Source organism: Pelecanus crispus, chromosome 7 (genome assembly GCF_030463565.1).
Source record: "Pelecanus crispus isolate bPelCri1 chromosome 7, bPelCri1.pri, whole genome shotgun sequence".
NCBI classification, from domain to species: domain Eukaryota; kingdom Metazoa; phylum Chordata; class Aves; order Pelecaniformes; family Pelecanidae; genus Pelecanus; species Pelecanus crispus.
In genome coordinates, this window is record NC_134649.1 from 45,820,666 (window position 1) to 45,834,415 (window position 13,750).

The 13,750-nt window shown below is 42.6% G+C and overlaps 1 protein-coding gene across 1 annotated transcript; it reads right to left on the reverse strand.

The window, feature by feature from the left end:
* Positions 1–695: 695 nt before the first annotated feature.
* MDFIC2 (MyoD family inhibitor domain containing 2) lies at positions 696–13,420 on the reverse strand. The gene is given in 4 exon segments (XM_075714626.1): positions 696–955; positions 5,508–5,729; positions 13,259–13,336; positions 13,339–13,420. Coding segments are annotated over 4 exon segments (642 nt in total).
* Between the last annotated feature and the right edge of the window lie 330 nt (positions 13,421–13,750).

A 13,750-nucleotide genomic window follows, 5' to 3' on the forward strand; every position in this document is an offset into this window, starting at 1 on the left:
ACCCGTTATTACATAACCATAGGCACGCACATTAATACACTGTCGAATTGCACTACCCTGTTAAAATGCTTCCTCTACAAAATTCACTGGAGATTTTTAGAGACATTTGCTGTAATTACCGCTAGCATGGTTTCTAATTCATTTAATTTTCTTTTCTACCTAAACTGAGCATATAAGTATGTTTTAAGAGATTGAATAAATAAATTTTTAATTATAAAATGATGCTCTATCATACATTATTAATAATAACCAACAATGTGTAATACATGTTTAGGTATGAATCCATTAGGAAGATGAACTAATATATATCAGTCCTAAAATAATGTCCTAATTTGTCCTGTGTTTATGAATGGGGAAATCCGTGTTTAAAGCAATTAGAGGTTTATAAAAGCCTTGGATTGACAGCGGATAAAGCATCGGGCACACTTGGCACTTAGGAATTCTGTTGTCTATGGCAAAGGAGAAGACCCTTTTTTGCCCTTTATTGGTTTCAGCAGTTTGTGAAATCATGCAACCAGAATGGTACAGATATACAGACCTCCAGGGTGGGAGCAGCATGATGCACATGGTCCTGGTTGGCAAACACTCTGGTTATTATTGTTATCCTTAAAAAAAAAAAGAACCCAGTGATCTCCTTTGTACTCTGTCAGTTCACTTTCAGGCAGTTTCGAGACATTTTGTCACTTATTTTCCTATTAACGATAGCAGACTTCAGAAATCTCCATGGCAAGTTCCAGGCATTCACCAGTCTCGTGGCAGGACTCAAGAAGGCTGCAATCAATGTCACAGTCACAGTCGCAGTCGTTGTTGGCGTGGTCTTCGTTGGAGGTCTGGTAGTATCTATTGGATGGACAACAGGTATCTGTCAGCCAATGTTCACAGGTATCAGGCAGCATTATAAGAAAGTCCCAAAATTGGCAGAACAAGCAGGCCAGGATAAGTGTTGCGCATTCATCTAAGAAAAAGGAAAAGCAGCGAGACGTAAGAAAAAGGGTGTGCTTGATTACCCAGGTTCAGGCTAGTGTGACTACACAGAAATGAGATGCAAGACAGCACACAGGGTAGGCTAAAACCACGTTGATGATAGCTATTTCCGTAACGCTAAATGAAAGGATTTATTTTCTATGTTGTTTTTTCTGGAAAAACAACAGCGGCATGAAAATAATTTGAATGAAAATATTCTGCGGCAGTGAAGTTCAGAGGAACAAGTACTCTGAACCAACTTTACGGTTGGACTTAATGATCTTAAAGGTCTTTTCCAACCTAAATGATTCTGTGATTCTATACTCTTAAAGTGTTTGGCCTATAAATTTCAGCACAGGGCTGAACCTCACCCAGCAGGGATGCTATGATGGGGGGTTTGCAGCCTTGCAGGAGTTTGGAAGTGCTGCTGCTTTGTGATGCCACACGTGCTACCTGAACAACACACATGACACTGGAGTTCATTTTCTTTTTCACAGGATTTTGCAATTAAAGATAAAAATCATCAGGCTGCCTCTGCTATTTCTAGGAAGGGGGAAAAAAATAATCAACAAATAAACCCCCCCGCAAAACTTTCAGGGGTATTTTTGCCTGTACATGAAGAGTTCAGAACTGAATCCTTCTTATTTAAACAATTCCTTTCTGGCTGTAGGTCTGTTATGGTCTGAACCAATCCTTGCTGGAAATCAGCGCACAGACACCCAAAGCTCCTGTGGAGAGTGGATCAGGCCCTCAGACTCTCCGGGCCTGGTTCTTGCTGTTCTACTTGGTCAGTCTGGATGCGTGGGAGTGCGTCCCGGGCTCATGAATCCGATATGGCATCTGGGTAAGCACTGAGATGATCTTATGAACAAGACCAAATCCACACACGCAGGCGAAAAAAAGAGTGCAGATTCATCGTCTGCTTATAGTTTGATTTCTGTAAGTAGTGTGTTTCAGTAAAAGTGTTTAATGACAGCTAGACTGCCTAGCCAAAGACAGGGAGGAAAAGCAAGCCTGGAGAAGAGCATTTACAGAGGGCAGCGTGCTGATCGATTCGCAGCCCAGTGTCCTTCCGCTTCCCCACCGCAACGGGTTTCTCACCTTTTCATTCACAGGCTTGTCAATTTTTGAAAGGAGACAAAAGTTTGGAAAATAGTATCAGCTAGGATGTGTGTCTGGAGCCAGTGACTATTCCCGAAAACGTGGTCACCGTGACAAAAACTGTGTGTTATATTTGTTCCCCTCAAAAAACAACTAATTAACTCCCCACCGTTCAAACTACAGCATCTGGGGAGGCTGCCTCCCAGTGCAGCAGGGCTCGGAGCAGGTGTGAGATTCTGACTGTGTGAATCCAGTTGGAGCGCAAAGACCCAGACCTTTCAATTTTTTTTCCCTCCTTGTTTTTGGAAAGGAAAAATGCCTTCAACAATATGAATGCCTTTTCATTGGTTCTTTCAGGAAAGCATATGGTTATAACCACATTTCTTGCCCTAGGATGACTAACTGTGAACTCATTCAACTGCATTGGTTCTGTTGTGGCATTTTCTATCTCACGTAACATAAAGTTCACTGCCAGGAAGTTTCCAGAATTATGTTCTTTTTTTTTTTTTTTCCTTTTTAAGAAAGCTTTCTTGGTGAAAAACAAAATTAAAAAATCATTCCAGCTTCTTTATACAAAAAAAAAAAAAGCACAGTTAAAGCAAGAATAAATAGTATGTGATTGAACTTCTATCTAAGTAGCATATCATCACCAATGTTATCAATTTTAATACTTATTTAAATATGTCAAGATCTATTTAAGTTCAGACAAGCACAACTAACTTCTAAGTCAGTTCTGCAGAATAAGAATGACTAGATTTTGGTGATACTTAGTAAATTCATGCTTATATTTTTTTCTAATTAAATGAGCTGAAATAATTATAAAATTGAAACATTTTATAAGGTGACACCGCTACATTTAATTGTATGAAATTTACAGTGTAGAAAATGTAATCATTTTATCCAGTAGTCCATGGTGTAATTAAGACTATTCTTTTTAGATATCTTACGTTTATGAAATTTCCTTCCTATATATGAGAGATGAAATTCAAAATTATATATCAGTTAAGGATCTTCTAATTTTTTTTTTTCCCTCCAAAGATCTGTTTTCTATTAACAGTTTTTTTCCTGAATGTGTTAACCATAATGGTGTTTATGTAATCTTGAGAGAACAGATATGATTCTTAGGGCTTCATCCAGGAAAGAGAGCACACAAAAAGCGCAAGATTTTAATAATAAAGTAATGTTTCAGCACAGAGTCTGTGATGTGCAGTAAAGATGCTTTTAAATTCCCATCAGAGCACACACCATGAACTGTGATAATGGATGTAACACATTTCGAAAAATCTGCATGTGTGAGGCTTTTTTGTCCTGTTTTAAGTGGGGTAATGTATATAAATAATAGATATTAGCAATTAAACATCCATTCCTATGCATTCATTTATATATTTGAAAATAAATTAGCCACAAACTGCATAAAAGAAGATGCAATCTCCTGTTTTCTCTTCTGTTTTCCCTGCTGTTTGCGAAACGGCATTACTGCATTTATCTCAGTGAGAACAACAACCTCAGCTCTCATTCTCTACATTAGTAGATTAATTACCACAAAGGAAGAACTTCTAATGATTTTGCTAGCCTGCCTCATCTCTAAATTTTCCTGCTTTTGTTTGGTGGTTGTCAGCTCACCCTCTGCTCACGCAGACGATGCTCTGAACAAACCTGGTCCAAAGCTCGCTGAGGCCGCGATGGTCACTGCTGGTGAGACCCACGAGCTTTGGACCTGCTCCTCTCTGAGTGCAGGGAACAAACTAATCGCCATTTTCCTCAGCTATCGCTCTGCCTTCAGAGGTTCTCCATGCACCAGCAAACAGGATTTGGCCTTGTGTGTGTGGAATAAGCAGTAACTTGTCAGAGTAGAGTGAGCAGAGTATGCAGTGACAACCACAAATCTGGCTTCCTTTGGTTTTCTTGGCTTCCATCCAGCCCTTAACATTATTAATTGAGCACAGATTGGGGTTTTTTTGTTAATTTCCTTCACTTTTAGCTTTTTTAAGGAGTATGAAATCTGTTATTTGCATCACATGGTACACACCTGTGTGCCAGTAATGTTTGAGGGGCCTGATCAGATAGTCAGCAAATTCAGAAAATAGTGAGCGTCTGGACTAGAGGATGAGTCCCTTAAATGAAATGAATATTTCAGATCCTTCATTGAAATTAAATGCGTTCTAATAGATCTATCAGGGACATCCCTTTTATTACAGGATCAGTGATGCAATGGAGGTGGTAATGGCTCCTGGAGAGCATTGTGGTTTATTGTGTTGATCTGTATTTAGAAGTTCTTAATTCAGGGACTGGTAATATGATATATGTGATAGGTACCAACTCCATTGGATATAATGCACTAATCCATTATTGCAAAAGGCACACATAAGAAACTTCAAAAATGCTTCATAGAAGCACTTTTTTCATATCCGTTGGAATAACCAGGAATAGCTGGTTCACAGCATAATTCTGCTAAAATCAGGGGTGTTATGTTATTTAGGTTAGCAGAAGCCATGGCCCTTGGTCTATAATGAGTGTTCACAACCCATTCTATTCCTTAATTCTTGGTTACACTATTGCCTCGAAAACTCTTACAAAAATAATACAGGCATTCGGCTGTTTAACTTGTGCTTTTACACAATAAAAAGGATCAGCTCCTTTTCTCAAAAAGTAAGACAGCTCTGATTCATAGTCCCAGAAGAAGTTATGTTTGAGCAATGTTCATTTGCAAAAATGCACTGAACTATTGGGCTTCTGCTGGAATTTTGGTTTGTAACTACCTTTCATAGCGCTTTGTTTTCAAATATGCTTTTTCAAGACACAGAGCATGCCGAATGAACCAAAACCCTGTCCACGTGTATCCACCTGGCCCAGTCATCAGAGACAGTTTTCTGCAGAAGCAGGGCAGAGTATGAAGAGAGCTCCTCATCCTGACCCACGTGAGTTTTGCAGTGTAGGCAGCAGAGGGAGGGTTTGGTGGTGGGTCAGCAGAATGGAAGGGTTGGGTGTAATGGTCCATACAAGAACTGCACATACACCACCACAGAAGTAATGTGCAGACCACCAAACACAGCATCTGTTCAGCAACCACAGCAGCTGCTGCAGTACCAATGGCAAAAGCAACAACCTCTACTACTGGGGAGAAGTTGGTCTTTGTGAGATGCTCTGTTTATCTGGTACCAACACTAGTACCTCTGTGCAAACACTCATTACAGAAGTACAAACGCTCTGTTGCACAATAGGCTCTAAGCTCCTCTTCCATGACTTTAATATCACTGACAATATAAGATCATCTTCTACAGATTCTCATCTACCTGCAGGGCAACTTAATGCTGCTTTTGGCTATGTTCTTGAACCTCCTGTTCAACATGTAAACATTTATTTCAAGTTAGATACAAATAGTGCTCTTGCAAAGGGCATTATTTAGAGATCAGCTTAAATGTGATTTGTTTTATAAAACATACCGTCGCTGTCTCTCTGATGTACTGATGTATCATCTTCAATGTAAGTGAATTCTCTGCATTTCTCCAGGGAAGCAATGGATGATGTACTTGCGCCTGACAATTTCTTCTCATTTTTGGTACACTTTGATGAAGGGTCTGTGATGCTGAATTCTGCGACAGAACTCATAACAATACCTTTCATAGGCTTTTCATCTGTATGTTTTTCATTTGTAAGCTGGTTATCTGGTGGGATTAGGAAAAAAAAGAAAGGCTTGTTTGCGATACTAAGACAAAGATCTGAAAGAATAACATATGCAGAATTTCCAAGCCTACAGTTGTTTACTTCCAAAGCCTAACCCTACTTACCTAATGATTGCAGTCTCTTTACGCAAGTAAAGTTTATTCATAGTGTAAGTATTTGTGAACTTGCATTCTAAAGTTTTCTCTTAAGCCCACTGGACTTAAAGGCTAAGTAATAATTCACTTCCACTGGGTGGGATCAGCTTAGGGGAGAGAACAGAACTATTACCTCAGTTGACATCTATTTTGAGTGTGATATCCTAACTTCTATTTGTGATATAAAAGAAGGCAAAACAATGATCTTGTTATTTTTCAACAGCAGTTCTGTTTCCCTAAATTTACAGCCAACAATGTGTGTGTAGGTGTACCTAGATGCAGATGTGCCAGCTCGCCATGGCTCATAATCTTGTAGAAAAGCAAGCCAGATGGTCTCTGTTTAACATCCAGATTGGTGATTTCATAACTTTATCCACACTTGTGTTGTTGGCCTGGAAGTCAACTAGAAGATGGGATACTTCACTTGCTGTCAGCATGCCAGAGAGGCAGCTCAAAAACCAGAGGGAAAGCTTAATTTTAAGCCCCAAGCAGGGGAAAGGTTAAGAGGAGTTCTGAGCTCAATTTATTCTTGAAGAACTTCTCAGGCACAGATAAACATGGGTTGATGTATAGTTTCACTTACTCTCCAAAGTGATCAAGAGGCCAAGAAACACAGTCATTCTCTCTATGGCTGGGATGATAAAACCGCATCAGTTCTTATCTAGAGCTGATTAACTCCTGCACCTCACATCAAACACAGCCTCACTTTTTATCTTACTTAAATCTTGTGATATGCTTGCTCTTGAGCTATATACAGATAATCAATCTTTACAAACACCTCAGTTTTGCAAACATTACTTCCTGAGAGGAACAGTAAATGCTCTAAAGCAGCTAGCCTGTGCTCTGCTGCAAGGAGGAGCCAGAAGAGAAATCCTGCACATCTCATTTTCAGATACCTTTGACCCCTGACATACATTAAAGAAAAGCCAAGAAAAGGTTGTTAGAGAGTGAAACCTTGATGAGACTGCAGTTGTGTCCCATAGTATCCTTGCAGCCAAAAGGAGGAAATGTGGATGGGATGGTCAGATTGCAAGGCAGGTGAAAAACCATGGGGACCATTGGGCTCAAAATGGGAGCAAGCAAGGATTTGAGGTCTAACTGGTATCTGGAACAAGTCCAGTGAAGGCCACCAAAGTGGTGAGGGGTTTAGAGCTCCTGATGCATGAGGAGAGGCTGAGGGAGATAGGCTTGGTTGGCCTGGAGAAGAGAAGGCAAAGAATGGTGCTAGATTCTGCTTTCCACTTCATAATGAGGGTAACAGAGAAGCCTGCCCCAAACTCCTCCCGGCAGTGCACAGAGGTGAAAGGACAAGAGGCCACTGTCACAGGCTGCAGCAAGGGCAATTGGGATTGCATATGGGACAAATTCTTCATCATGGGAGGCGTAAAGCACTGGGGCAGTCCCCAGTGAGTCTGGAGAATTGTGGAGAGCTCAGTTGGGCACGGACCCCAGCAACCTGCTCTTACTGCAGAGTTAGCCGTGATCTGAGGCGGAGGTCAGATGAGGTGACTTCTAGAAGTCCCTTCCAAGCTTAATTTTTCTATGACTTCTATGATTCTATTTGCTTACCGAAAGAGTGAGCAGTTCATTTAAGCTTTTACTCATAGTTGTAATTCATGCCAGTTTAGATCATCTTCATGTGGGGAAATATGCAGAAGCAGAAAAGGTGGGTAGAGGTTAGCAGGGTAAGACCCTGGGAGAGGATAAGAAGAAATACTAAGCTACTATTCATTTTAACTTTAAATCACTTTTTTAAAAATGTGTGTTGGCAGATGTTTTGGTTAGATTTTGAGCTTGTAATAATGACAAAGTCTACTATGAAGGAAATGTGGATTTTCCCTGTCTCAGAGAGTTTACAGGTTGGCCTTAGGCAGGGAGCAACCTGTGGGATAGAAAGAAGTGGAGGGAAGGAGACAGGAAGACAGCAGTGGCACAGAAAGGAGTCTCAGAAACCTATAACTGTCAGGTTCTGTGAGTGTTATGACAAATGAAAACCACAAGCGAGACTTGGAAAGGGCAGGAGAGGCGGTGGCTCCTCCGGGTGTGAACCAGCAGTGCAAAGCACAGCGGTGCTTGCCTGCAGGTTGTACACTTGGTCATAGGAAACCAACATCCTGGGCAAAACATGTCTGATTTTGCCCATCTGTAAGAATTTGTTGATAGTTTCCCCCCCAGAGTAAGTAAATATAGCTTATTTTTCCCCTCTCTGACTTCCTGGCCAGTCTCTTCAGTCCAAAATGTGAAAATTCATGCTTTTTGGATGCACCTACATGTACAGTAACCACTGTTTTCCATTGTTTATAAACCAATGACATACCACAATTTTTCCTGCACTTTCATTCAATAACATACTGTCTCCAGGGAGAGTTTTACTAATTGAAGTAGCAGAACACTGGAGGAAGCAGTGTCCCGCTTATGCATTGGATTTATTGGATAATAATTGATTTGTGAGTCTAAAAGACACATGCCCCACCTATTATTCAGGTGCCAATCTTACAAATGGATCTTGTTTGTCCAGACGGAGAGCTACACACAGGCTGAGCAGTTGAATACACATGGATCAGATTGAAAGGCCTAGGCAAGAATGACGATTTCTATCATTTTCCACTTTCAAAATTGGCCCAAAAGTCTAAACCGGATATATTTTAAATCACAATATATCTGTTGAGTTCCCCGTTTCTGCAACAATACAATAGCCCACAGAATGCATTTAAGCATTCAACAAATGAGACTGAAAAAAAATTAGACGGAAGTAATCAGTAAATGCCAGACTAACATTTAGTGTATCTACCGACTTCTACTATTCATGCTTCGAGTCATTTTTTGTTCTTGAAGTGCTGTTGAAGAGAAATCAAAACCAGAAATAGAAAGGCATAGACATAACCTGAATTTTTCAATACAGCACCATCAAACAAAAGGGTAACAAAAGCTGTCATTCAAGGACTCTTCTGTTTGTTAAAGCATACTACATCTTTGAATATACAGTACATTTTAGTGTCAGACTCTTAGTTTGAAAAGCCCCCTTTAAGTAATGTTATACTTGTCTTGTACAGCTAGATCAAGTCTTCATGCAATCACTGTAACAAGCAACTTGCTATGACAAGCCAGATCCTTGCTTCCAGAAAACAGTGCAATAGAGGCTAAAGCAGTGTACAATTATAGGTCTCCATTTCATTTTTATGCAATTACCTTCAGTTCAGCTGTGGGTCCATCTACATTATGTCTTTTATCAATTTAATGTTTGCACAAAGTGTCTAAAGAAATAAAGATTATGCTAGACCAGCATAAAAAAAAAGTGGTTAGCACTTTTTTTTTCTTCTATATTTTGTTGCTGCATGGAACAGTAGTAGGTTGAGAGATTGGAACAAATAAGTGGAGCAAAATAGGCTTTAAAAATATATTAGGTACAACTGATATTATTTATGATTACTGTTAAATTACAATGTAAAAAAAAAAATTAAATTGCAATTAGAGATGGGCAGAGGGTCAAACTTTGTTACTGTCTTTTAAGAGCCTGTGTCCAGTTTCAGATACCCACAAATGTCTGTGTTTTTAACGTGTAGAAATTATCCACTGAAGTGAATTAGAAGGGAAAAATAAGCATATCATAATGAAGAAAGCTCAGGCTATTCAGTGTTAGGCAAAGGCAGCTAGAGATAAAGCCCCACAAGGTGCCATTTTTAAATAGTATCCTGAAGTCGCAACTTTCTTCCTTAATTGGGGAAGCTGGGGCTTGCCTTGACTGTTGCCGTAGAAGACTGGGATCATTCACTCATGTCTGTACTAAAGACAGAGATAGTCCCAATGCTCAAATTAAATTTCTTTTTTTTTTTTAAGTTGGACGATTCAGGTATGGAAGGCTGCTGTAAGGTCTTCCTGGAGCCTTCTCTTCTCCAGGCTGAACAACCCCAACTCTCTCAGCCTGTCTTCATAGGAGAGGTGCTCCAGCCCTCAGATCATCTTTGTGACCCTCCTCTGAACTTGCTCAAACAGGTCCATATCTTTCTTCTGTTGGGGGTCCCAGAGCTGAACACGGTACTCCAGGTGGGGTCTGATAAGAGTGGAGTAGAGCGGGAGGGTCACCTCCCTCAACCTGCTGGTCATGCTGCTTTTGATGTAGCCCAGGTTATGGTTGGCTTTCTGGGCTGCAAGTGCACGTTGCCGGGTCTTGTTGAGCTTCTCCTCAACCAACAGCCCCACATCCTTCTCCTCAGGGCTGCTCTCAATCTATTCTCTGCTCAGCCTGTATTTGTGCTTCGCATTGCCGTGACCCATGTGCAGGACCTTGCCCTTCGCCTTGTTGAACTTCATGAGGTTTGCACGGGCCCACCTCTCAAGCCTGTCAAGGTCCCTCTGGATGGCATCCCTTCCCTCTGATGTGTTGACCGCACCACACAGCTTGGTGTCATCGGCAAACTTGCTGAGGGTGCACTCAATCCCACCGTCCATGTCGCAGACAAAGATGTTAAACAGCGCCGGTCCCAATACCAAGCCTGAGGAATGCCACTCATCACTGGTCTCCACTTGGACATCAAGCCATTGGCTGCAACTCTTCGAGTGCAACCATCCAGCCAATTTCTTATCCACTGCGTGATCCATCTGTCAAATCCATGTCTCTCCAATTTAGAGATAAGGATGTTGTGCGGGACAGTGTCAAATACTTTGCACAAGTCCAGGTAGATGACATCAGTTGCTCTTCCCTTATGTGCCAATGCTGCAACCCCATTGTAGAAGGCCACCAGATTTGTCAGGCATGATTTGCCCTTAGTGAAGCCACGTTGGCTGTCACTAATCATCTCCTTATTTATCATGTACCTTAGCATAGTTTCTAGAAGGATTTGCTCCATGAACTTGCCGGGCACAGAAGTGAGACTGACTAGCCTGTAGTTCCCTGAGTCTTCCTTTTTTCCCTTTTTAAAAATGGAAGTTATGTTTCCCCTTTTCCAGTGAGTGGGAACTTCACCAGACTGCCACAACTTCTCAAATATGACTTAGCAACTTCATCCGCCAGTTCCCTCAGGACCCATGGCTGCATCTCATCAGGTCCCATGGACTTGTGCATCTTCAGGTTCCTTAGATGATCTCAAAACTGATCTTCTACAGTGGGTGGTTCTTCATTCTCCCAGTTCCTGCTTTTGCCTTCTGCAACTTGGGCAGTATGGCTTGAGCACTGGCCGGTGAAGTCTAAGGCAAAAAAGTAACTTGAGTACCTCAGCCTTCTCCATATCCTGGGTAACCCATTTCTTTCCGGAGAGGGCCCACATTTTCCCTAGTCTTTCTTTTATCACCAATGTACCTATAGAAACTTTTCTTGTGGCCCTTGATGTCCCTGGTCAGATTTAATTCTATCAGGGCTTTAGCTTTCTTAACCTGATGCCTGGCTGCTCAGACAATTTCTCTGTATTCCTCCCAGGCTACCTGTCCTTGCTTCCACCCTCTGTAGGCTTCCTTTTTGTGTTTGAGTTTTTCCAGGAGCTCCTTGGTCATCCATGCAGGCCACCTGGCATTTTTGCCTGACTTCCTCTTTGTTGGAATGCATCATTCCTGAGCTTGGAGGAGGTGATCCTTGAATATCAACCAGCTTCCTTGGGCCCCTCTTCCCTCCAGGGCTTTATCCCATGTTATGCTACCAAGCAGATCCCTGAAAAGGCCAAAGTCTGCTCTTCTGAAGTCCAGGCTAGTGAGCTTGCTGTGCATCCTCCTCAGTGTCCTAAGGATCTTGAACTCCACTATTTCATGGTCACTGCAGCCAAGGCTCCCCTTGAGCTTCACATTCCCCACCAGCCCCTCCTTGTTGGTGAGGACAAGGTCCAGCATAGCACCTCTCCTTGTTGGCTCCTCTATCATTTTGAGAAGGAAGTTATCACCAATGCATTCCAGGAACCTCCCGGATTGCTTATGCCCTGCTGCATTGTCCCTCCAACAGGTGTTGGGGTGGTTGAAGTCCCCCATGAGGTCCAGGGCTTATGAATGTGAGACTGCTGCTATCTGTCTATAGAGGGCCTCATCTGGTCTGTCTTCCTGGTTGGGTGGCCTGTATCAGACCCCCACTGGTGACACCTGTCCCTGCCCTCCCTTTAATCCTGACCCATAAGCTCTTGGCTGGCTCCTCATCCATCCCCAGGCAGAGCTGCATGCACTCCAGCTGGTCACTGACATAGAGGGTGACACCCCCTCCTTGTCTCCCCTGCCTGTCCTTCCTAAAGAGCCTGTATCCTTCCATTCCAACACTCCAGTCATAGGAGCCATCCCACCACATCTCCATGATGCCAGTAAGATCATAGCCCTGCAGGCATGTGCAGATCTATAACTCCTGTTTATTCCCCATGCTATGTGTGTTTGCATAGGGGCATTTATTTGGTCCCCCAATGAAGCTGACTTACTGGCTGGAGTGGCTGGAATTCCTTTGTGCTGTTCTTCAGGTGCTCTCCTGCTGACCTGTGATCCTTCTCCAGGCTCTGGGCATCTATTGCAGGCACTGGCATCAAACTGGTAGGAGTGGGATGGATTGAGGTTCCCCTCCCCTGGCGGCTTTAGTTTAAAGCCCTAGGAGGCTGGAGTTTCTTAGCACGCTTTTGAAATTAGCTTTTATACAGTGGCATATAAGGGCTCTGAGTCTGGTTTTGGCAAGGGACAGTGGGAATAAGAGGTGCTCTGTTCTGCTGGACGGGGACTGCGGCAATACGGTTAATGCCACAGAGCTGTCTGGAGGGACTTGCCTCTGAAAGAGAAGGAAGATAACTGATCTATCATCCTCTGTAGGGATCATATACATCTTACAAGCAAAGGAGAAGCTCCACTTGCCGGTGGCATTTGTTCCAAATCCATCCTGGCAGCAGCCCTTGGCCTCACACCCCTGTGGTGAGGAGTCTCAAGGGTTAATGGTAAACTGTGTGGAAAACTCTAGCAGTTTAGGACGTATAACTTTTTAATTTCACCGTGAGGCATCTTCGTATATCAGTGCAGCGAAAGAACCAAAGGAACGCCTGGCTGATCTCCCTGCCATTCGTTATCCCATGCACCGCTGTCGCTACCTGTCTATTTAATATATCACATGCTCATCACTAAAAGAGCTGTGTGCCATGTCCGTTCAGTCCTGAGATGAAGCAGGCAGAGCTACATCAGACCTGATGGATGATAACTTGTAAGTATAAAGGCTTGAACTGAACTCACTTGGTTTGAAAAGTCTCATAGTAAAATGAAACCCAAACCCCAGGTTTCAATGGCCATGTTTCAAAAAAAGAAAAAGTAAAAAGAAAACCAAATGACTTTTTCTTGCCAGTCTAAAGGACATAATTTGTCTGCCAGCAGCAATGGGAGGGGATGCCAGGGGTGTCTCTGCATGGTGTGACACATGCATGGGGCCAGCAGCTTACCTGGATGGTCTTCGCTGTTCAGTGTCACCCCGGGGAGCGCTGGGAGGGGCAGTGAGCTGGTGCAGCAGTCTTGGTGGAAAAATAAAACAACATTGCAGAGGGACACTGTAAATAAATGTGGTTTGGCACATGTATCAACCCCAGCCACTTAGTAACAGTCATTGACTTCAGGAGTTGTTGCTTTGGGGGCAAATAGGAGCAAGCGTGTTTCCTTGCAGGGGGAGGTTACGTGGGATGGTGCACTGTTTCTGTTACTCCCTGTCTCATGTCTTGAAAGGAAGCCACAAGAAAAACAAATTGCTAAGAGAAAAAAGCGAGGATCACTGGCAAACACAGAAGTTCTTGTTTCAGATAGCTACAGAAATTTTGAGAGCTGGGAGGTCTGTGGTGAAATGTGGGGTATCATCCATGCCCAAACACCCCAGAAACCTTAGATGAGGTTCCCAGATCATCAGCAAAAGAGGAGGGAGGAAATTGCACCCCCAAGCTCCA